The sequence below is a fragment of the Pyrus communis genome, chromosome 10 (assembly GCF_963583255.1).
Source record: "Pyrus communis chromosome 10, drPyrComm1.1, whole genome shotgun sequence".
Taxonomy (NCBI): Eukaryota; Viridiplantae; Streptophyta; class Magnoliopsida; order Rosales; family Rosaceae; genus Pyrus; species Pyrus communis.
Window position 1 is genome coordinate 14151393 of NC_084812.1, and position 24491 is coordinate 14175883.

Below are 24491 nucleotides of genomic sequence, written 5' to 3' on the forward strand. Positions count from 1 at the left end.
AACATGCACAACATGCTCAAGGGTATGCCAATCATGCTCAAGATATGCCATGCCAAAGCCTCAAAATGAATGTAAGTGCCCAGGTATAAATCATATCAACATCAGCATCTGGCAGCCGGAGTCACCTAACGTGACCTGTACGGCTGCATCTAGAGCTCAAATCTCAACTCTAAAGCTGAACCTGCCCACGAGTCGGAACCACCTAAAGTGGTCTGTACGACAGGCCTGGGTGTAATACATATATATACGCTCTAGTGCTACGATCACGTGAAGGCTGTGCGAATAATCGCGGGTCACCTACGAGTCGGAACCACCTAATGTGGTCTGTACGACAAGCCTATGCACCTAACTTGGATCCAAGCTGAGCGTGTGGTGCGGGAGGTGAACATCACGTGAAGGACTGTGCCCTACTCTGGGCGGGAGCACTAACACCGAGGGTGCAGGTTATGAGCTCTCTAGGCACCTCAACCACTACTGAAACATAAACGTGAATGTCACTTACCTGGCACTTACCTTTGCGTCCACAGTACCCAATATGCATATGTATATGTATGCCACTAATAATGCATGCAATGATGCGTAAACGATAATAATAAAGTGCATGGCATAATGTAAATAACCCTTTTTAATCAATTTCTGGGAATATAAATGTATATAGGTATATACGGAAAACAAAAGCCCACTCACTGGTATGTAGAAGGGTCGTAGCCCCCCTGTCTCGCGTGTGCACGCTCGTCCTCTGGGTACGTGTCACCTAAATGCGAAACAACTATAAAAACGTTAACTTTAAAGCACATAACCCGTTTCTCGTAATAACTTCTCATACATTGCTCAAAATGGACAAATGAATATACCCACGTGCTCTACACAACCTCAGGATCACAACCATATTTTTAAAATAATTTTTGGACCCCACACGCGCCCCCACGCGCCAGCACAGGCACGGACCTACGCGCCCCCCACGCGCGGCCACGTGCCAGGCACACTGACGGTGTTAACAGACGCAGTCAGGAATATTCCGTCAAACTGACGGAATATTCCGTTAAATCTAACCGGATCCGTTAACGGCGTTAGGAATATTCCGTCAGAATTGACGGAATATTCCATCGCCTTCTTCATTCGATCGCCGGCGACGTCGCCGGCGCCGGAAACTGGGAAAACCTGCAACTTGGGTTTTCTCGCTCATTTTTCATCCGTTTTTCGTGATTCTTGGACCAAACGAAAGCCCTAGACTAGTAGAACATGTCCCAACAAGTTTTAAGGGCTAAAACTAAGAGATTATACCTGTCCAAAAACTCCAAGCTCGGCCAACTTCGAACCAGGCCTTCCCGACGTCCAAATTCGTCCAACGAGCTACTCCGACGCTCCTGGGAACCTCACCAACACATCTACAAGCTTTAAAAGTCCAAAAACTCAATGTATAAACTTTGCATGAACAGTACCCAAATCGGCCATTGATGAAACGACGTGAAAACGAAGTATTCCTCACCTGAAAATGGTATGGTTGTGCTCGCCTCGACCTCACGAGTTGAATGGCGTCTTTGGTTCCTTCGATCTGTGATGGTTTGAGTGTTTTTGATGTTTGTCCGTACGTCGAAGGAAGAAGAAGAAGAAGAAAGGGAGAGAGAGAGACACGGGACAGAGACAGAGAGAGGGTGAAGAGAGACAGTGTATGTGCAGGTGTGTGTGTGTGGCCCAAAGCTTGCCAACACCACACAAAGTAACCAGAAACAATAATACGAAAACCGACTAGGGGTAAAAGGGTCATTTCCTAAGCATGTTTCCGATATTTTCGGGACGGGATGTCACATTTATGATACAAGAAAGGTAAAATATCCATATGGATTTAATTGCTCATCATAATTAGGATGAGTAATAACATTTATTGACCAAATTAGGATTCTATGGCATAAGTTGTAATTGTATTGTAATAGTTGGTCATATATTTATCTACATGGAAGGCTATTTGAAATTTGGGTTTTATTTGAATGTTTAAATTTAGATGGGTTTTTATTTGGAAAATAGGAGTTTCAAGGGTCTATATCTAAAGAACCCTTAAATTAATTATTCCAATCCAATCATGTGTACCAAATGAGTCCTAAAGTATCATGTAGGTTGGAAGAAAGTACAAAGTGTTTGGTAGCAACACCTGTACCGAAAAGGTACATATAGCCAACAGTAGGAACTCCTCAGCTAGGTATATATCTTGTACACAGGTTATTTAATGCATCTGAGGGAGACAGAATATTATGTTGCGACAAAAAATGAATGTGGTTAGTTATATTATGCGTGTAGCCATCTCAACATTATGTATATATCTTGCAATAAAATAGGGACCTTGATCTACTACTTCGAACATTGTAAACGGGAAAAACCTGAAAGTCATGATCACTTACAGTTGCATACGTGTATATCGGAAATACATTTAAAGTTCACACTTGGATGGTTGATAAACCTTGAACATTATTTTTCAATGCATGGAAGAAATTACTAAGGTTGTTCTGGGAACTGCAATCATAGGGAGACTGCCATTATGTGAAGGGTGAACATGGTCCTATAGGTTACCAGCTTTGTTTCATCGGCCAATTTGAAGCGAAAGAAGCTAAGGAGAGCCATCGCTACTATCTTCATCTGTCGGTAAGTGAAGTCCTTCCCTAGACAGATTCGCGGACCTGCCTGCAAATAGCACAAATGAAAGTGAAACTACTATTGGTGAACATTTGGATAATTAGCATATATATTTGTGATTAAGGAAAAAGAAAATATTTTTACTAACGTGAAATGCGACGAATTTGAAGGGTGTTTCGGGCTTGAAAATGGGCTTGTGAAATCATCAGCGTCTTTTCCCCAGATATAAGGCATTCTTCCCATGGCATAGGTGATGTAGTTTACGTTGTCTCCTTTTCTCACTCTAAAGCCATCTGGAAGAATGTCATCTGCATCAGCACATCTGGAAGAATCACAAAGGGACTTAGTTTGCAAGTTGAATATAACTCTCCTTGCTTTAGAAAACCAAGACATAAAGATGTCAATATTTACAGTAATATGAAGAATTCTTCCAACTTAAAGAGTTGAAGTTCACTACCTATTTCTCCCTTAGTAATAGACAGGGTTTTAAATTTCCTTAAGAGACTTGGCTCCTTATGTGCCAAGGACTCGTTCATCTATGCAGACTAAATATAGTTACACATGTGTGCACAAACTATTTATGCACATGTGCCAGTATGTGATTTGCAAGTAAGCAGGAATAATTCCTTAAGACAAATAGTGTTCTAAGTTTCCTTGTGGAATAATGACTTTCTTGTATTGGTTTTGATATATTTAACAGACTTTAATCAAGGTTTTGGCACTGTCCTGTTTGGAAACTCACAAACTACTATAGAAAGTAAAGAAAATAACAAGTATCTTACTAAAAAAAATGTGACGAGGAAAATTAAAATCAGGTTATTCAAGTATACATATACAATTGGAACTGCAGGGTAGAGCCTTAAGGTCTCTGTCAGCACCGCATGAAGATAGTGCATTCGTTCTAGAGTTTCTTCATTATGTTTTCCACAAATTCATCAACTTTCGCTTCGCCTACTTGATTACCAACGACATCCATCCCTCACTTCTTGTACAACTTTTTCTTGTATTAGAGGGTTCTTTCTGAGCATGTAGAAGAACCATGACAGTGTAGTTGCACTGGTGTCTTTGCCAGCAAACATAAAAGTCAGTATTATATCCCTTAGATATTTGTCATTCATTTCCTCTGGATTCTTCACACTCTCCAGTAGAAATCTTGACAGTATGTCCTCCTTGTCAATCTTTGAAACAATAAAATAAAATTCAGAACTTCATAGAAAACTAAAATCTTAAATTTACCATTAATGTAGGGAGATGACTTCAGCACGCCTTGTTTCTCCTTCTGGACACCCTTGTTTATTTTTCCCTTTAATTGTCTTTTGATTTCTACAATCCGAAGGTCAGAAATAAACTGTGGGGCGTAGGAGGGGAAAAAGGATGTGTGCAAAACACTACCCTTGCTGTAAGTTTTCCTCACAAGAAAAACTGATGGTGTGTAAAAAACAAATAGAATTACATGGTAGAGACACATTCTGTAAAGCCAATGTAGTAATGTAAAATTTACTTACAACATTTTTTTGCTCCCCTTGCAATCTCCTCTTGCTGCTGATAACTTGGTGCACAAAATCATCTAGAACTTTGACATATTTTTTAAGGGAGACCTCAGAACCAAGGTTGAAGATTCTTTTTAGTTTCCAGAATGGATCAATGTAGCGAAAATAGGTCAGTGCAGTAGATTCATCAAGGACCTTCATGAATGCAGTCCCTTCTTTGCTTGACCCCTCCAGGCAATGCAGTTCTATTCCAAACCCGACTTTGAATATGGAGTCCAAGGTACATCTCATAAGCAAATCCTACAAATAGAATCAAATGCAAAATGTTATGTTTGATCCGAAGAGTTTGTTGAGTGTGAATCCTACATCAGAGAATTAAGAGACCTTGGTGTGTGCTTATAAGGATTGGATAGGATAACTCAATAGATTCGAGGTATGCTGAAGTTAGAAAATAGATTGCTCATGAAAGAAATTAACCCACCTGTGCAATCCCTACCCATAAAATGGTACGATATTAACGTTGTATTTAACTTGTACGTTCAAATCCCACGACATGAAAACTCTTCCAGCTCTCCCATTTCTTACTACAAGTCTACAATACATCAGTCTTATAAGTTATCCAATCCAATGCAATCTTAGGCTCCAAACGAGCTGTAATTTCACAGATCATATTTTTCCTCCCAGCGTGCTTTATTCTCATATTGGTACCAAAAATCAGTCAGATCAAATTGACCTTAGTTAGGACTCCCCCAACTTTCCACGCTTAATTAGCTAAGCCCTCTAAATAAATTTTCATATAACCAGTTTGCTTAAGAAATACCAAACAAGAAAAAGAAAAGTTAAACAAATCTTTTAGGTCTCAGATTACTCACCTGCATATCAAAAACCCCTCCGGAACTCGAAATTCCAAAAACAACTCTAACCAGTTTGGCAGCATTATTTCTTCTAAACACAGAGCAGCTAGCATCTCCAAGCACCCTTGTTGAGAACTCAAAGCTCGCAAGCTTCCTCTGCTGCTTCCATTTTTCTCCATCAACAACAAATATCCCTTGGCCAAATATCCGATAGAATACTTTGAGTGAAGGCGCCTTTCGAGTAGCTGGCAAAGTTGGTTTTCAGAACATGCTCAATGTTGCGCGTGTCAGCTGTGTACACTTCACTGTGGTCCGGGACTAGAAGCCGGAAAGTTGAGTGTGTTTTGGCAACTTCGGTTTGGTAGTCGTAGACTCTGTTGAAGTATAAGAACATGTGGAAGACAGTGCCTTTTACGGGAGGGTAGTTCAGGTCTCGGATAGACTTTCCGGTGAAGATTTTGAGTATGAACAAAGACAGAGTTACGAAGAGAAACATAAGTATGGAGGTGAAGATGATAAGGAAATACCCCATCTCAAATTTGCTTGTCATAACAAAGAGGCAAAGAAAGAAATATGTAGAGAGAGAGAGAGAGAGAGAGAGAGAGAGAGAGAGAGAGAGAGAGAGATTTGCTTGTCATAACAAAGAGGCAAAGAAAGAAATATGTAGAGAGAGAGAGAGAGAGAGAGAGAGAGAGAGAGAGTACGCAAGTGAAATGAAGAGGAGAGAGTATGCAAGTTGACATAAATAATATAAATTTACTTTTTTTTTTTTTTTTTTTTTTTTTTGAAAGAAAAAGCGTGGCTTCGTGAAAGTGAAATGAAGAGAAGAGAAGAGAAAGTACGCAAGTTGACATATATAAATTTACCAAGTTTAATGGTTGGGCTAAAAGCCAAATTTTTTAACCCGAAAAATTTAGCTTTTAGCTCAGAAACAGTTTTTTAGCTCCAATCATTTTGGACTAAAATTTTAGCCCAGAATCATTAAAGAATGAACTTAGGCTATTTTTTTCTTAAATTATTTTTTTTTAAATAAATATGTAAACTATCGTAAATTAATTTTATGAACATTTTAATCTAAAAATATTTAAATTCCGATAAATATTGAAAAATCACTAAATTTTTCACAAAGCAAACCTTCAACTTTCCACCAATCTTTCAACTTTGGGCTAACTTTCAATTCACCAACCGTTCAACACAACACCAAACTTTCAACTTTCATCAACCGTTCAACACCAAACTTTCAACTTTCACCAACCGTTCAACTTTCATCAATCATCCTTTATATAAACATATGTCCAATATTAGTTGATCACATAACCTTTCAACCTTCAATCATCCTCTATATTCACCAATCTTTCAACTTTCAAGGAGTTTTTGTTTCCTAAAAATCCTCAATATCTCATCAATGTGTGATAGAAGAAGGCGTAGCATGGCAATGCAGATGACATAAAACCAAGCAAAGATTGAGATCAAGGATGAAGAATTGTTCAACGCTAAAGCTGAACTTGTAAACTCATTTAAGCAATCTGAGCACCATGGCGAATCTAGTCATCGTGGTTATGTCACGGTGCGTTCATATGTGCAGCGTGATAGAGAAGAGTGTCATGACCGAATGATGAAAAATTATTTCATCGAGCGTCCAAGATTTCCTGTTCATGATTTTCGGAGGCGGTTTCGGATGAGGAGAGAGCTTTTTGAAAGCATCTTAAATGCAGTTGTCAATCATGACCACTACTTTGCAAGGAGGCTAGATGCCACAGGCCGACAAGGTCTATCACCTCATCAGAAGCTCACATCTGTTTTTCGTATACTAGCTAATAGGTGCTCTGCAGACTCAACTGACGAGTATTGCCGACTTGCAGAAAGTACTACTATTGAGAACCTGAAACGTTTCTGTAAGGCAATTGAAGGCATATATGGAGCCACATATCTCCGCAAGCCAAATCGTGAAGACTTGAAAAGGCTTATACGCAAGGCAGACAAAATAGGCTTCCCTGGAATGATAGGAAGTCTCAATTGTATGCATTGAGAGTGGAAGAATTGTCCTACTGGTTAGGCTGGCCAATTCAAGGGTCGTCATAACAAGCTAACCATCGTGCTTGAGGCTGTGGTATCTTACGACACATGGATCAAACAACGATATCAACGTTCTTTGGTCTTTTCCTCTGTTCGATAATGTTGTCAATGGATGAGCACCAGAATTTCGGTACAAGGTAAATGGTAATAGGTATGAGCTAGGCTACTACCTAACTGATGGTATCTTTGTTAAAAGTTTTTCTCATCCCGATAGTGCAAAGAAGAAATTATTTTCGCAGAGACAAGAGTCTTACAGGAAGGATGTCGAGAGAGCGTTCGGGATCCTACAAGCTCGATGGGCCATTGTTAGAGGGGCTGCATGATTTTGGCAAACCGAAGACCTTCATTCAATCATGATGACGTGCATAATTTTGCACAATATGATTGTGGAAGATAAGTACATCGAAATTGAAGAAGATTCAGACGAAGATATGGATGATGACCAACCAACACATGCGAGAGCTATTGCAAGAGATGTTGAATATCTCGCTCCAACCACATATGAGACCCGACAAGATAGGGTCACCTTGACTGAGTATATGCAACGTTTAAATAGAATTCAAGCTCCTCAATGTCATGACACACTCTGCAAGGATTTGGTTGAGCATGTATGGGGCCGAGAAGGTGAACGTTGATGACGTTGGTTAAGCATTTATGTAATAATTTTAAGTGTACTAAGTTGTTATTTTCTAGTAATAAATTTAAGTGTCTTCTTGTGCAAAGTATTTTGTCTAGTACGTTGGATAAATTATTGGATGGAGGTTGAATTTTGAGTGAATGTTAGAACAAATACATAGATATTTATAGAGTTTTTGGGTGAATTTTGAGTTAAATCATTTTTTTAATTATTTTAGCCGTTGGATTTAAATTTGGGCCATTAAATTTTTTTTTTACCAATAGATTTGATTATATTCGATCTCAGCCGTTGGATTCAATAATATAAATATAAATATAATAAAATTTTGAATCTAGGCCATTGGATTAACCAACGGCCTGATGATCACAACCGTTCGATCGAAAGAGCCGTTGGAGCTCTGGGGAACATGACCGACAGGCCCACGTGGGTGGGTCCCGGCCGGTCGGAAGGAGCGTGCGTTAGGCGCATTTGACGAGTCCATGGGCTGGGTTTGGAGCCCAAACGCTGAAAACCACTCTCTTTGGTAGGGCCCACTCCGATTTTGGGCGGTTTCTGGCCTTACTTCCCTTTTTAGCATCTAGCCCACATTTTTCCCTTGGGTTAAAGTGAGTGTGGTGGGAAATTTTGGGGGGGAATTTATCATTTAGCCCACCATTGGAGGTGGTCTTACAAGAAACAAAAAGGCATGCATGCAAGCTGACATATATAATATAAATTTACTTTTTATTTTTTTCTAGGTTTTGTATTCTTACCAGAAACAAAAAAGCATATTTGTCGATTTATGTTTAAAATTTGTATGGAGCCGTCAATTTATTTCCTGAACTTCAATTTTAATCAATTACCCCCTTGAACTTTTATAATTAGTCAATTTCTCCTTTGAACTTTAATTTGAGCCAATTACCCCACTGAACTTTTATAAATAGCCAATTTCCTCCTTGGCGCTGGATTTTAAAAATTTTCATCCAATTTTCCATTCATCTTGATCATAGAAACAACATATGACAACTGTATGAGGGCAAAAAAGATGGAAAATTGGATGGATGAAAAATTGAATGAATTTTTTTTTTAAATCTAATGTCAAGGGGAATTGACTATTTACAAATGTTCAGGGGTAATCAACTAAAATTAAAGTTCAAGGGGAAAATTTGACTAATTATAAAAGTTCAAAGGATAATCGGCTAAAATTAAAGTTCAGGCGAAAATTGGCAGCTCCATACAAGTTCGAAGGACAAATCAACAAATATGTCCAAAAAAATTGCGTGGAATGAACTAATTGCAGGCGTTCTGCACTTGATGGAGAAAGCCTTGTTGAGAGAGTGAAAGAAAGATGGAATCTTTTAGTGCTGGTTCGATATGGTATACCGAACTGAAACTAGTATCTCAAATCCCAAACCAAATTTTTTGGGATCGGAATTTGAAGACCAATCCCAAACCAAATTTTTGGGAATCCCAATTCCGGGAATCCTGAAATATTTTCGGGATTTCAGGACAAATCGGGATTAAATTTCATAAACCCTAACCTAATGGTAAACATAAATATAGAAATTAAATTAGGGCTAAAATCATGAACATCCAATCCAAAACATGAACAAATTTCACAAACCCTAATCTAAAATTTGAACCCTAAATTAAATTTCAAACCCTAAATTAATTTCAAATTTTACCTGATTTGGGGGAAAATCGGTGCACAATGCACTGGATGAAGAAGACTCTCAGACTTTGAGTGTCTGATAGAGAGAATCGCGAGAGAGAGAGAGAGAGTGATGTCTCTGTGTGGTGAAGGAATGCTCCACGGTCGAAGACGGTAATAATACTATGGTGTGGTGGTGGGCCAATGACTGGCTGGAGTTGAGCTTTAAATTTGAGACAAAGAGGAGAGGGCTCGATGGCTGAGGGAGGGAGGTTAGCTTCAATTGAAATGAAAGTTATGAACAAACAATGGAGAGAGAATGTTGAAGAACCCTAACAATGAATGGACAACACAGATCAATTTGAAACAATCCAATGGTTGAAATTAACTCTAACTATAATTAAAAAAATAATAATATATATAATAATTAATAATATATATTTTCAGTTCGGTATGGGATTCACGAAATATTGAGAAGACAATCCTGAATCCTGTACCAAAATTTCGGATCGATTTGGGATAGCATCCCGAAAATTTTAGGAATTTTGGTTTAGGACATCTTTGGTTTGGGATCAGAATTTTTTCGGTTCAATTCAGCATTTTCGGGAATTTTTACCCCTAGAATCTTTGGTAAATGTTTATGCTTTTGTTTTGTTGGTGCCACTTTCAGTTAAAAGTCTTCAATGAGTGTTGATTTGCTACTTCTCTGTTCCAACCGAGTGTTAAGACCATCATGCATTTACGGTAAAAAAGTTAAGACATTTTGCATAAGCATATAAAAATTAGTGTCGATTGGATTCACGGTGAAATCTTACTTTATTCTTCATGGTATTAGATCATGTAAATTCTCGAGTCCAAGTCACATAATATATTTTGTTCCTGTGCTTATTCGCTTCACTGAGTTGGGGTTGGGGTACATCTTTATCAATTTATCAATCGGATTTAAACGGCCATGATCTTTTGATTAATGGAATCCATTAAGAGGAGGAGTGTATCCAATTAGCTCCAATGTTTCATGTTTATGAACCTTACCTTTGCGGCTTTCCCTTAGACACATGGTTTAATAGTTTTTTATTTTTTATTTTTTCCTGAGTACATCGATAGTTTTACACTAAGGGAAGGGAGAGTTTGGCTAAGTCACACAATGGGCAACTTAATTTGGTATCAAATTCGCCATCCACGAGATTCGAACCTAAGACCTCTCACTTCCAAGTAAAGAGGAATACCACCAGACCGTAGTACTGAATGATTATGGTTTAGTGTTAGATAAGCAATTACACTAGGGAGGCTTCGATTATTATTTAAGTATTGATTAACATGCTTATTTTTTATTAGTGAGACTCATCACATGATTTACAAATTTGGTCTAAGAAGTTGGTCTACCTATCATTATATTATAATCGACCAATCTATGTCTCCATTCTATTGAATAATGTGAAAAAGTCTAACATCAGCCATATTACGGAATAATTACAACTTAACTTAAGTGGCATTTAATTTCATCGAGTCCTCATGTGTAAAACTACAACTTAGCTTAAGTGGGTGTGTTTATACCGTGGGGAGAGAGACTTTTTTAGGATAGAATCCTTGTTCTAAGCCGGGAGAATCCTAGAGGATATCTAGTAAGTAGATATTGTATCCTCTTAGGAGTTATGATTACTTGCAACGCATGCCTATCCTTAGATTGTAGGGACTCCAAGACTTATAGGACCTGATTGTGTCCACATTTAAATCATATCAGATAGAAGTAGTCGTACTCAGGGTCGAAGTTCAGAGCCACCCTAAGATGAGTTCTGGATCGCCCTTTTGACTATTCCTTTAAATGGCGTAGAGCCCTGGTTTGAATGTTATAACCTACAACCTTGTTGGTTGTGTAAACTTTCCGGAGGCTGGATGGTGCAATGGACTTCCAGGTCAAGGCGCCATGTGCCCGGCCCGTGTCTGCCAATCGTTACCGTGCTTGTTACAATTCAAGTCTCCTAAGCTGTTAACCGTCCCAGACAGATTGGGGTAAAGAGGCCCATATGACAGTGTAACTTTGAACTTTTTTAGACTTGTATTCATGTGAAGTTTTCAAAGTTTAGAACTTGTTTTTGAATAAGTAAGGTATTCCCTGCTTTATCGGAAAAAAATAAAGAAAGAATACGTATTTAAGACAAATAGATGCTCTTTATCCATGATCAAAGTAAAATTAGTTGACAAGGGGTTAGGACTGAATCCGAAAAAGATTGCCTACATATCTCTGGGATGGAGAATTAAATCGCTGGTGTAGTTCTAAGGAAAAGATGATATGATGCAAAAAATTACATCAAGGAACACTTTTGACGATAAGCATATGGTGGGGCATTAAGAGGTGTGTTCTCCATGAACTCGTCTTCCTGTAAACTGCAGCGTAGTGATTGGGTCTGGAGAGAACTGCTTACATATCCCAGGAAGGGAATCAAACCGCGTGTAGTTTATGTTGTGCTTTGCTTCATTTTAAGCCACTTGTAAAGGCCTACAAGGTTTTAGTTTTTCCAGCAAGGGGTCTTTCTCTCAACATAGGCTATTCAATTTCTCTGTTGTTGGTTTTTTCACTGCTTGGCGCTACTCTTGAGTAACGAGGTGAGATTTTGTCTTTAAATGGAACATTTCCTATGACATGCAACCATTCCCAACTGAGGATAGTGTTGTAAGAAGATGGGCTATGCATCATATGAAAGGTCATCAAATGTTCAGATGGTTTTCTTCAAACCATGAGACGAATCGTTTCCATGGTGCTGAGCGGGGTTCCATCAAGAGTTTGGATAATAAACCTCCTTGAATAAACTCTATCTAGGATATCCATCCTTATGGCTTCTCCCCTAAAGAGGATATTGACTTCCTACCCATTACCAATCAGGACTCTGTCGACCATGGTGTCTGAGATTTGCAGTCTTACGATGAGGGTGACATTAGAGGGTGGATAAACAGTTTTTGGCCTGATTGAGGGATTTTTTAGCTGAGGTTTTCCCGGGATCATCTTCCTCCCCCTCTGTGCTTTGTTGAAGTAATCATGTCTTCTTATTATGCGAATAATGCTCAGAAAAAACTTCTTGTCTGTGTCGGGGAGGTGGCGGTCTCGAAATTTCTTGTAGTTGTGCCAGATATGTTGCTGGGAAGAGTTCTTAGATCAATTGTTCCGAATGTGGATTTGTCGTTCTTAGGGAAGCACGAGATGCAAAACTTGCACATTGGGCAAGGGTGTCTTCTACAGTTTTCATTCTTTCAGTTAGCCTGGCGAGCCTTGCCCTTTCTTTGATATGTAAGTTCTTCTTGAGGTCTTTTACTGACGTGCGTATCTTAAGTATGTTGTCCCACACCTAATTGGTGAAAGAGGCTTCTTCTTCTCCATTTGGGTTCATGGCTTGACCACACAGCGATCTTCTAAGCATTGCTTCCATAGGTTAGAGTGATATGGTTAAGAGGAATACGGGTTCTCTCTCAATGAAAGCACCAATTGTTGGAACCAAATTTGCGCACCTATGTGAGCGGTGGTTGAGCACAAACTTGAGCAACCTGCAAAACAGTAAACAACCATAAGCAAGCCTAGGACCATGGGAGGGGTGTGCCGGCCATAAGTTCTCCAACAATCAGGTTAGCAAATGATTTTAGACTTAAGCAGTGGGCAAAAGAATTAAAGTTTATAGATTGCGTTACAGTAGATGAAACCTAGGTAGGTGTGTTTACATTGTGGGGAGAAAGACTTTTTTAGGATAGAATCTCGTTCTATGCCGGAAGAATCTTAAAGGATATCTAGTAATTAAGTAGATATTGCATCATCTTAGAAGTTGTGATTACTTGCGGCAAACACCTATCCCTAGATTGTAGGGACTCCAAGACTTATAGGATTTGATTGTGTCCACATCCGGATTATATTACGTGTCTTATGGAACAATCATGGTCATCCAGTGGAGTCGCTAGGACTCCGCCTAGTGCTCCAAAGTAGAGTGATGGTGACACCCTACCCCATCTGATACAACTCCGCCCGGAGCTGGTAAGTTTATGACCAAACTTCTGAAGTAACAACATTCATATCATATTTACTCCAACCCTAAAAAATCATGGTCCCCCACGTACCTATTTCTCAAATGAGCAAGTTCCTTCTCACAAATGAATCCATGTCAAATCTGTATTTGATTGAAAGTAGAAATCGTATTTACGTGCAAGGAACCAAACAATTACAAGAATCAAGGTTTTGCCAAGTTTAGATCAAAGTGTACATACTTTATATATCAGTTGAGTAATCAAACATTATTAATTATGTCAGCATCAGGCTATCAGTTTTTCTTTTAAGCTTAGTTTCTGATTTTTGTTATTTCCTCTTTTTGTTATCAATGTTGAAGTATCTCTGTAAGTTTCTTAGCCTGGAAGAATTGGTAGGTTGCATCTAAATTCCTATGTATTAGTAAAATATTATGACTTTAAGTTTTCTATATAAACATAAAATTTAATTATTTATATCTTAGGTATACAAAATTACATGATGAATTAAGAGAGTATTGACGAAAAAAATTAAAACTGCAAAGTGGCATTCCACCTAAGATTTTAACATCTCATTTGAAGATGGTCTTATGCGTGTAGCCGTCTCAACATTATGTATATACCTTGCGATAAAATGGGGACCCTGAACTATTATTTCGATCATAGTAAACATGAAAAACCTGAAAGTCATTATCATTTACATCTGTATACCTGTATACATACATGCATATATATATATATATATATTATATAAAGTTCACACTTGGTTGATGAACCTTGAACATTATTTTTCAATGCATAGAAGAATTTACTCAGGTTGTTCTGGGAACTGCAATCATAGGGAGACTGCCATCTATGTGAAGGGTGAACATGGTCCTATAGGTTACCGGCTTTGTTTCATCGGCCAATTTGAAGCGAAAGAAGCTAAGGAGAGCCATCGCTACTATCTTCATCTGCCGGTAAGCAAAGTCCTTCCCTAGACATATTCGCGGACCTGCCTGCAATAGCACAAGTGAAAGTGATACTATTATTAGTGAATATTTGGATAATTAGAAAATATATATTTGTGATAAAGGAAAAAGAAAATATTTTTACTAACGTGAAATGTGACGAATTTGAAGGGTGATTCGGGCTGGAAAATTCCATTTTTAAGCCATCTTTCGGGTCGAAAATCATCGGCATCTTTTCCCCAGATATAAGGCATTCTTCCCATGGCATAGGTGATGTAGTTTACGTTGTCTCCTTTTCTCACTCTAAAGCCATCTGGAAGAATGTCATCTACATCTGCACATCTCCCATCCTTGGAGAAAACCAAGACATAAAGATGTCAATATTTACAGTAATATGAAGAGTTCTTCGGACTTAAAAGTTGGAAGTCCACTGCCTATTTTTCCCTTAGTAATAGAAAAATGGTTATAAATTTCCTAAAGATACTTGGCTCCCTATGTGCAAGGACTCGTTCATCCATGCAGATCAATTATAGTTAGACACGTGCCATAAACTTTTCTTGTTGCATTTTTAAAATTTATTTATGCACATTTGCCAGTCTGGACTGTAATTTGCAAGAGTAAGCAGGAATAACTCCTTAGTCATTAGGCGACAAACAGTGTTCTAAGTTTCCTTGTGGAGCAGTGGCTTTCTTGTATTGATTTCGATATGTTTAACAATTTTAATCAAGGTTCTGGCACTGTCCTGGTTAAATTCTTAGAAACTACTATAGAAAGTAAAGAAAATAACAAGTATCTTATTCAAAAAATATTATGACGAAAATTAAAACCGGGTTATTCGAGTATACTTACGATTGGAACCGCAGGGTATAGCCTTAAGGTCTCTGTCAGCGCGGCGTGAAGATAATGCATTCGTTCTAGAGTTTCTTCAGTAATGTTTTCCACGAATTCATCAACTTTCGCTTCGCCTACCTGATTACCAACGACATCCCTCACTTCTTGTACAACTTTTTCTTGTATTAGAGGGTTCTTGCTGAGCATGTAGAAGAACCATGACAGTGTATTTGCGCTGGTGTCTTTGCCAGCAAACATAAAACTCAGTATTATATCCCTCAGATATTTGTCATTCATTTCCTCTGGATTCTTCGCACTCTCCAGTAGAAACCTTGACAGTATGTCCTCCTTGTCAATCTTTGAAACATAAAAAATTAAAAAAAAATTCAGAACTTCATAGGAAACTAAAATCTTAAATTTACCATTAATGCAGGGAAATGATGTCTGCACACCCTGTTTCTCCTTCTGCACACCCTTATTTATTTTTTCCCCTTAATTCTCTTTTGATTCCTACAATCCAAAATAACCAAGGGTATGGGAGAAGAAAAAGGATGTGCGCAAAACACCTCCCTTACTGTATGTTTTCCTCACCCGGCAAACTGAAATCGTGTGAAGAACACATAGAATTACATGGTAGAGACACATTCTGTAAAGCCAATGTGGTAATGTTAAATATACTTACAACATCTTTCTGCTCCTCTTGCAATCTCCTCTTGCTGCTGATAACTTGGTTCACGAAATCATCCATAACTTTGACATACTTTTTAAGGGAGGCCTCGGAACCAAGGTTAAAGATTCTTTTCAGTTTCCAGAACGGATCAATGTAGCGAAAATAAGTCAGTGCAGTAGATTCATCAAAGGCCTTCATGAATGCAGTCCCTTCTTGGCTTGACCCCTCCAAGCAATGCAGTTCTATTCCAAACCCAACTTTGAATATGGAATCCAAGGTACATCTCATAAGCAAATCCTAAAAATAGAATCAAATGCAAAATATTACGTTTGATCCGAAGAGTTTGTTGAGTGTGAATCCCGCTTTAGAGAATTAAGAGACCTTAGCATGTGCTTAAACGGATTGGATTGGATTGGATAACTCAATAGGTTTGGGGTATGTTGAAGGTAGAAAATAGATTACTCATGAAGAAACTAACCTTTCAATCCCCACCCACAAAATGGTACGATATCAACATCGTATAACTTATACGGTCCATCCCCACAACATGGAAACTCTTTCACCTCTATCTCATTATTATTTCTTACTACAATATATCAATCTTATAAGTATACAATCCAATGCAATCTTGGGCACCAAACGAGCTATAATTTTACAAATCATATTTTTCCTCCCAACTTGTTTTATTCTCTCATATTAGCCTCTTGCCACACGCATATGTGTGTGACAATTGGCTGTTATGATTTTTTATTTGAAAAAACAAAAAACAGAAAAACAAATAATAATGCGAAAGTTTCACCATTTTTTTTTTTTTTTGTGAATTTCTTATTTTATTTGAAAATTTAATGGAAGAGGGCAATTTTGGGATTACGAATGTTTCACCATTTTTGTCATCTCCCTTTATATATATATATATATATATATATATATATATATATATATACTAGCCTCTTACCACACGCATATGCATGTGCCAATTGGCCTTTTTATATTTTTTATTTAAATAATTAATTTATGTATTTTAAAAAAATTATTTAAAAAAAAAAGAAATGAATTAAAAATGTGAAACCACCCACTAACGTGGGAGGTTTTGTTTTTGTTTTGTTTTTTTTTTTCTATAATTTTAAATATTAAATTCTTTCAAAATAAAAATATGGTTAAATAATTTAGCTTCTTTTGGTTCAATTGTAATTTATGAAATTCTTAAAGGGTAATTTATGTAATTTATGAAATTCTTAAAGGGTAATTTATGGTATTTTGAATGTTTCACCATTTTAGGATGCTCACTTTATATATATAGAAATAAAAATATGGTTAAATACTTTAGCTTCTTTTGGTTCAATTGTAATTTATGAAATTCTTAAAGAGTAATATATGGTATTTTGAATGTTTCACCATTTGAGGGTGCTCACTTTATATATATATATTAGTACCAAAAATCAGTCAGATCAAATTGACTTTAATTAGGACTCCCCCAACTTTCCAAGCTTTATTAGCTAAGCCCTCTAAATAAATTTTCATAAATCCAGTTGGATTAAGAAATACCAAACAAGAAAAGAAAAGTTAAAAAAATCTTTTAGGTCTCAGATTACTCACCTGCATATCAAAAACCCCTCCGGAACTCGAAATTCCAAAAACAACTCTAACCAGTTTGGCAGCATTTCTTCTAAACACAGAGCAGCTAACATCTCTAAGCACCCTTGTTGAGAACTCAAAGCTCGCAAGCTTCCTCTGCTGCTTCCACTTTTCTCCATCAACAAGAAATATCCCTTGGCCAAAAATATCCGACAGAATACTTTGAGTGAAGGCGCCTTTCGAGTAGCTGGCAAAGTTGGTTTTGAGAACATGCTCAATGTTGCGCGTGTCAGCCGTGTACACTTCGCTGTGGTCCGGGACTAGAAGCCGGAAAGTTGAGTGTGTTTTGGCTACTTCGGTTTGGTAGTCGTAGAGTCTGTTGAAGTATAAGAACATGTGGAAGACAGTGCCTTTCACGGGAGGGTAGTTCGGGTCTCTGATAGACTTTCCGGTGAAGATTTTCAGTATGAACAAAGACAGAGTTAGGAAGAGAAACATAAGTATGGAGGTGAAGATGATAAGGAAAAACCCCATCTCAAATTTGTTTGTGATAACAAAGAGGCAAGGAAAGTTTATATGGAGAGAGAGAGAGAGAGAGAGACTTTTGCTTTCTTAGATAAGGTTGGAAGCATGAAAGCGAAATGAAGAGAAGAGAAAGTATGCACGTTAACGCAGTATAAATTTTTTTTTTTTTTTTTTATCTTTCTTGGTTTTGTATTGTTTTACCAAAAGGAACAAAAATTGAGTGGTATGAACTAGTTTCAGGCCTCCTGCACTTGATGGAGATAAAAAATACAAAAGATTCCATCATTCTTTCGCTCTCTCAACAAAGTTTTCTCCATCAAGTGCAGGAGGCCTGAGTTCATACCGCTCAATTTTTTTTTATAACTTATATGACGTGATTGTTTATAATCCGATTATTACTTAAGTGTTCATTAACGTACTTTTTTTTTTATTAGTGAGACACATCACACGATTCTCAAATTTGGTCTAAGAAGTTGGTCTTCTTATCATTACTTATATATATATATTATATTTAGAATCGAAAAATCTACATCTCTGTTGAAATGTGAAAAGTCTAACATCTTACAGAATAATTACAACTTAGCTTAAGTGGCATTTTAATTGCTTCGAGTCCTTATGTGCAAAAACTATAAGGGCTTTTACAGGCAACGTGACTAAATTGAAGGCAATATTAACGTATCTCTATTATAGATGTGAGATATAAAAATTGAAAGTTCATGTAGTCATAGACTCATACTTTTAACTTGTATCAAGCAACACAACTCTAACATTGATCGCAATCGAAATGTCCTTACCTTTTTCTCAAATGGGCAAGTTCCTTCTCACAAGTAAACCCCCGTCAAATTTGTATTTGATTGAAAGTAGAAATCGTATTTTACGTGCAAGGAACCAACAATTACAAGAATCAAAGTTTTGCCAAGTTTAGATCAAAGTGTACATACTTTATATATCATTTGAGTAATCAAACACTATTAATTTTATATCTGCATCAGGTTGTCAACTTTTATTTTAAGCTCACTTTCTGATTTTTGTTAAGTGTTGAAGTATTTCTTTAAGTTCTTAGCCTGCAAGAAATGGTAGGTAGTCTCTAAATTCCTGTGTATGTGTAAAAATATTATGACTATAAGTTTTCTATATAAATATAAAAATTAATTATTTATATCTTAGTTATACAAAATTACATGTTGAATTGAGAGAGTTTTGACAAAAAAATTGAAAAAAGTAGAACTTCGCAATACGCTGCGTATATTATACTGCAGGTTACAATATTACTCTAAAAACTTACCAATACAAGTAGAACCACACTACATATATAAATCTAAAGCGCATTTCAGTAGTCATGCAGAATTTTACAGATACATAGTTTAGCAAATTACTGAACATTATTCTACTTGATTTGCAAGAAAGATATCAGGCTGTCCTCGGAGTTGCGCGAAGAGGGAGACCTCCATCCATGTGTAGGGTGAACATGGTCCTATAGGTTACAATTTTTGTTTCGTCAGCCAATTTGAAGCGGAAGAAGAAAAGAAGAGCGGTCGATACTATCTTCATCTGCCGGTATGCAAAGTCTTTCCCTAGACAGATTCGAGGTCCTGCCTGCAATTAGCACGGTTAATTGTAATCATTGCTGACAGTTTAGATAGACTAAGCAATTAGCATTTTTTTCTTTCACATGATACTAACATGAAATGCGACAAATTTGAATGGTGATTCAGGCTGGAAAATTCCATTTTTGAGCCATCTTTCAGGTCGGAAATCCTCAGCATCTTCTCCCCAAATATAAGGCATTCTTCCCATGGCATAGGCCATGTAGTATACTCCATCTCCTTTTCTCAATCTAAAGCCATCAGGAAGAATGTCATCTACCTTTGCACATCTCCCGTCCTTCGAGGAAGCCAAACACAAAGACATCAAACTACATATCAAACTTCCATCCCAGAAAAATGCTTAAACTTCACTAACTCATTGGAAAATGATTAATACCAAGTTATTTGAATATACATACCACGGGAACTGCAGGGTATAGCCTCAAGGTCTCTGTTATCGTTGCATGAAGATAATGCATTTTATCAAGATTTGCATCAGTTATGTTTTCTACAAGTTCATCAATGTTAGCTTCGTCGACCTGAATAGTAAAACCGACAACATCCCTCACTTCTTGTGCAACTTTTTCTTGTATTAGAGGGTTCTTCGTAAGCATGTACAAGAACCATGAGAGTGTATTTGCACTTGTATCTTTGCCAGCAATCATAAAGTTCAGAATTATATCCCTCAGATATGTGTCATTCATTTTCTCGGGATCCTTCTCGCTCTCCAACAGAAACCTCGATAGTATGTCCTCCCTGTCATTCTTCATAAATAAATATAATTCAAGATTTCCATTAACAAATTTGAATCTTTAATGAGAAAGATTGCAGTGCAAAGAAAACGAAAAATGTCGAGTTACTTACAGCATCAGTTTTCCCTGTAACCAACGTCCTCTTACTCTTGATAAGTTGGTGTACAAAATCATCCATGATTCGGACATTCTTTCTAAGAGCTGCTTCAGAACCAATGTTTAGAACACGCTTCAATTTCCAGAATGGATCGACATAGCGCCAATAGGACAGGGCGGTCGAATCATCAAAGGCCTTCATAAATGCAGTCCCTTCCTTGCTTGAACCCTCCAAGCAATTCAGGTCTATTCCAAACCCTACTTTGATTATGGAGTCTAAAGTGCATCTCATAAGAATATCCTGCAAAATGAATCATATGCAAGAAAACTAAATCATATTAAGCTTAATTCTGACCAGACTGATTATTTAAGCGATATTCTAATGTAATCTAAACCATAGGGAGAAGGATTGGAACTTGGTCCGCCCTATCATTAAGTCGCTACTAAAATGATTTATTGGTTTCAGATTACTCACTTGCATATCAAAACTTTGATTGGAACCCAAAATCTCAGAAACAACTCTAACCAGTTTTGCAGAATTTCTTCTAAACACAGAACAGCTAAAATCTCTAAGAACTCTGGTCGAAAACTCAAAGCTCGCAAGCTTCCTCTGCTGCTTCCACTTTTCTCCATCAACAACAAATATCCCTTGGCCAAAAACATCAGACACAATATCTTGGTTGTATTTCCCTTTGGAATACTTGGCGAAGTTGGTTTTCAAAACATGCTCGATGTTTCGCATGTCAGTGGTGTATACTACACTTTGGTCTGGGGCAAGCAGCCGAAAAGTTGGCTGCTCTTTGGCAACTTCGGTCTGGTAGTCATAGAGCCTGTTGAAGTAGAAGAGCTGGTTGAAGACGGTGCCTTTTACAGGCGGGTAAATTGGGTTTCTAATGGATTTTCCTGTGAAGATTTTAAGTAGCAGAAAACAGAAGGTGAGGATGACAAATAGTACTGAAAATGACATGAAGGTGAATATGAAATAGAAAATACTCATCTTTCCTCGCTAGTTAAGGAGGCAAAGACCGTCTATATATAGGAAAATCCAAAAGTGTTAACCGTATAAGATGTCTATCAAGTGGATTATTGTTTAAATTTCAGCTAAAATTAACGGTCTGACAACATGACATATTGAGTTGTTCGACAAAGGAGAAACATTATCTATATGTGTAACGGGAGGAAACGTCGCTATCTTAGGTTACATCTATGAAAGTGAAATCAAGAGAAAAAAATGCAAGCAGAACGTCAACGTTGGTTTATTATCTTATTAAATGGTCTTATTGTCAAAATAAGACAATAAGAAAAGGATAACTACCCATGAGAGGTGAAATAGCAGTCCTGAGTTCCCTATGGCTGATCATGGCCGTCGATCTGCTAGCGAGCGGACATAGGGATCTTGATTGTAAGAAGATCGGATTGAATCAACGGTTGTGATCTTTTAGCTATAGCAGTTGATTCCTTGGATAACTAGGACAGTGTAGCTAACCAGCTCCAAAGCTTTCTTGCTGATGAAGATTGGTGATTCACTACTTTCCAGCTAAGAATTGGACTCTTTCTTCTAATTTCCCCAAATAATAGTAGAGTCAGTCTTGTTAAGAATTGGACCCTTTCTTCTAGTTCCCATACATTCCACTTCACGTCAAGGGCACGTTCGGATTCATCGATTTGCGAGTAGGCTTAAAAATATCACAAGCCCAAAATTTAGGGCCAGTCTTAACCCACTTCAATACTATATTGACATCTCGGAGAGTCGGCATAGCGGCCTACTATCCTCGACTTAACATCGTAGAATTTGGGTGACAAATTGCTACACAACATAAATTTGGGTTATATAAATGTAAAACAATTTAGTTTATGATTCGAGAAGAGCATGTTCTCTTTATGATTAGCTATCATTTCTATTTACCAAAAGAGGAACAAAAGAGGATTCTAATCATGGGCATTTATTAGAATGAGAGTTGTGATTTAGTATTAGGGTCAAATACCAACATGAGTAAGGGGTTTCTAATTATTATTGTAACTTCCTTATTAGTTGGGATTTTCTTCTTGTTAGAAATTTCTTTGTAACCCTAGTCAAATATGTAGTTTGTGTGTGTATATATATTGCCTCATTGAGAGAAGAATACACACAACAATTCAAACCCTAGTATTCTACTACAATTTTATCTTGGCATCAAAGCAGGTATATCCTGTCTCAATCCCCAAAAACCCTATCGCCAAGAATTGCTATTTTGCTTGCATCGGTTCTTGCACGATTTCAGGTTTTTGAGATCGACACCAAACCGAAACCCTTGTTGTGCTACTGTGCTAGCCGACCCTAATCCTTACTTGATGTGCAATTTGTTCCCGGTTGCCGGCCCCAAATTTTTGTTAGTTGGCTTGTGTTTTAGACAATTAATGGCTCATTTAAATGTGCTTTTAAAATGATAGAAAACGTTTTTAGAGAAAATATTTTTGGGTTTCAAAAGCACTTAAAATTCTTTTTGCAAGAAGCACCAGTTATGTGCAGGAAACACTTTTAAGTGTTTTTCCAGGATTTACTTGCATCTTTACTAATGTTTGGTTCTAAAAACATTTTCTCCAAAAGCGCTTTCAGTCATTTCAAAATCACATTCAAACGAGTTCTTAATCATTACCCAGATCCTAAACATAAATCCACTATATCAATCAGCTGCGACTATGGGAAAAGAATAGAAACCCGACGTTAAGATTCAAGTCTCTACTTCAAGCGATTCACCCAACATAAATACATTGCCGTTTGGGTTTAACTGATACCAATTTTTCAATTTGGTCTCAGATGATGGATATCCAAGCAGCAGGGTTGGGAAAGCTTGACTATTTGATTGAAGAACCGCCTCAACCGGATAAAACCGATCCCGGATTCTCAAAGTAGAATACTGAAGATGCAATTGTGAAGGGTTGGTTACATGACTGAGTCCTCGAACCACTGCAACGACTGATCATACCACACTTCGATGATCTTGCAATCATCGACAAAAAACCTACTATGAATCGCCTCCAATTAACGTTGAGCTTCCACCGTATAATCCTTACCTAGCACACAAACCACAAAGTCACCACCTCATATTTAAACAACAATTGTCGTTTTAAGATCCGGGATTGAGCAGTAAGTCTGTTACAAAAGCTCTCATCCTCATAAAGAGAGAGTGACCACAATGACAACTACAAAGGCTCTCCTCAACAAAGTGAGAAAGCGGTTACAACCAAAAACAAGAAAGAAAGAACGAAAGGATAAAGAAGGATTGTTGCCGACCCCAAGGCCAAAGGCTGGGGTCTGCGACGACATGTTTCTCTTTGGTTTTTATTTTTCCTCTTGTGGCTAGGGTTAACGAAAGAGCACAAGAGTGTCTTTAAGGCCTAGTTTGGCATGCCGTAGTATTAATTAATACTAGCTATTCGGTGTTTGGTGTCATTCCGTATTAAATTAGCACCAAATTATTTTGCGGCCCCACCTATTTTGTACGATGCACGCCAGATAACTTATACGGAGGAGGTTTCCCTCCCCTTCTAATCTCTCTCCCCTTTTCTCCCTTCCTACTTGAACAGTTACGATTAAGTCACATCAATATCTTATATTGATTTTTATATAGAGACAATAAGACAAAAATGAGTGTGTGAGAGGATGGGAGGGAAAAGGATGAGAATAGGAGGAGAGAGAATCTTCCCCCAACTTGTACACTCCAAATCCCCGGTATTATTAGTCAAGTCGCTGGAAACAAAATCACGTTGGCTCTTTTTCCATCTCCCTCTCGTAGATTACTCTAGGGCCATCTGATCCATCTTCTCTACCAATATTCCTTCTTCTCTCTCGACGAAGAAGAAATTGGAGTTTTGAGGGTGCAGCTGTGTATGGTTATTGGGGATGGGGATTGTGTGGTGGAATAAGTTGGAATTAGGGCAAATCGATGAACAGGTCGTCTACCTGCGTTTGCAGATACTCGTGGCAACATCCATGGCGACAACTTCTATGTCTGGATCAAATAGACCGGCTCTAATAGCAAATACGATTTTAAATTGGAAACTCAGTGCCATTGAATGTTCTTCAATCTCCTTTTGAGGAAGTAGATGAATATGATAAGCTTTGATTCTTTGTGCATTGGCAACTTTTAGTACTAGAAGGAGGAAGAAGTGTAGAGAAAAACAAGTCCAAGATGAACTAAGTTTTTAT

At 37.6% G+C, this 24491-nt stretch overlaps 3 protein-coding genes and 1 pseudogene across 4 annotated transcripts; 1 reads left to right on the forward strand and 3 right to left on the reverse strand.

The window, feature by feature from the left end:
- Positions 1-2654: 2654 nt before the first annotated feature.
- On the reverse strand, positions 2655-5494 carry LOC137747901 (cytochrome P450 704C1-like; annotated as a pseudogene).
- Positions 5495-6587: 1093 nt separating this feature from the next.
- LOC137747902 (uncharacterized) lies at positions 6588-7371 on the forward strand. Its single transcript, XM_068488030.1, has 2 exons — positions 6588-6981; positions 7172-7371. Exons 1-2 carry the CDS (start codon positions 6588-6590, stop codon positions 7369-7371), a joined length of 594 nt encoding a protein of 197 aa, XP_068344131.1.
- Positions 7372-13941: 6570 nt separating this feature from the next.
- On the reverse strand, positions 13942-17911 carry LOC137748919 (cytochrome P450 704C1-like). Of its 2 annotated transcripts, XM_068489111.1 has the most exons (5): positions 17365-17911; positions 15781-16065; positions 15117-15455; positions 14417-14617; positions 13942-14315 (listed from the first exon to the last, which is right to left on the reverse strand). In XM_068489111.1, exons 1-5 carry the CDS (start codon positions 17875-17877, stop codon positions 14130-14132), a joined length of 1524 nt encoding a protein of 507 aa, XP_068345212.1. In that variant the 5' UTR covers positions 17878-17911; the 3' UTR covers positions 13942-14129. The 2 variants fall into 2 exon arrangements, with proteins under 2 accessions (XP_068345212.1, XP_068345213.1); XM_068489112.1 differs by lacking the exon at positions 14417-14617.
- Positions 17912-19101: 1190 nt separating this feature from the next.
- On the reverse strand, positions 19102-21640 carry LOC137748897 (cytochrome P450 704C1-like). Its single transcript, XM_068489090.1, has 5 exons — positions 20778-21640; positions 20319-20603; positions 19874-20218; positions 19552-19752; positions 19102-19464 (listed from the first exon to the last, which is right to left on the reverse strand). The coding sequence occupies exons 1-5, from the start codon at positions 21297-21299 to the stop codon at positions 19279-19281; spliced, it is 1539 nt and encodes a 512-aa protein (XP_068345191.1). The 5' UTR covers positions 21300-21640; the 3' UTR covers positions 19102-19278.
- Positions 21641-24491: the final 2851 nt, after the last annotated feature.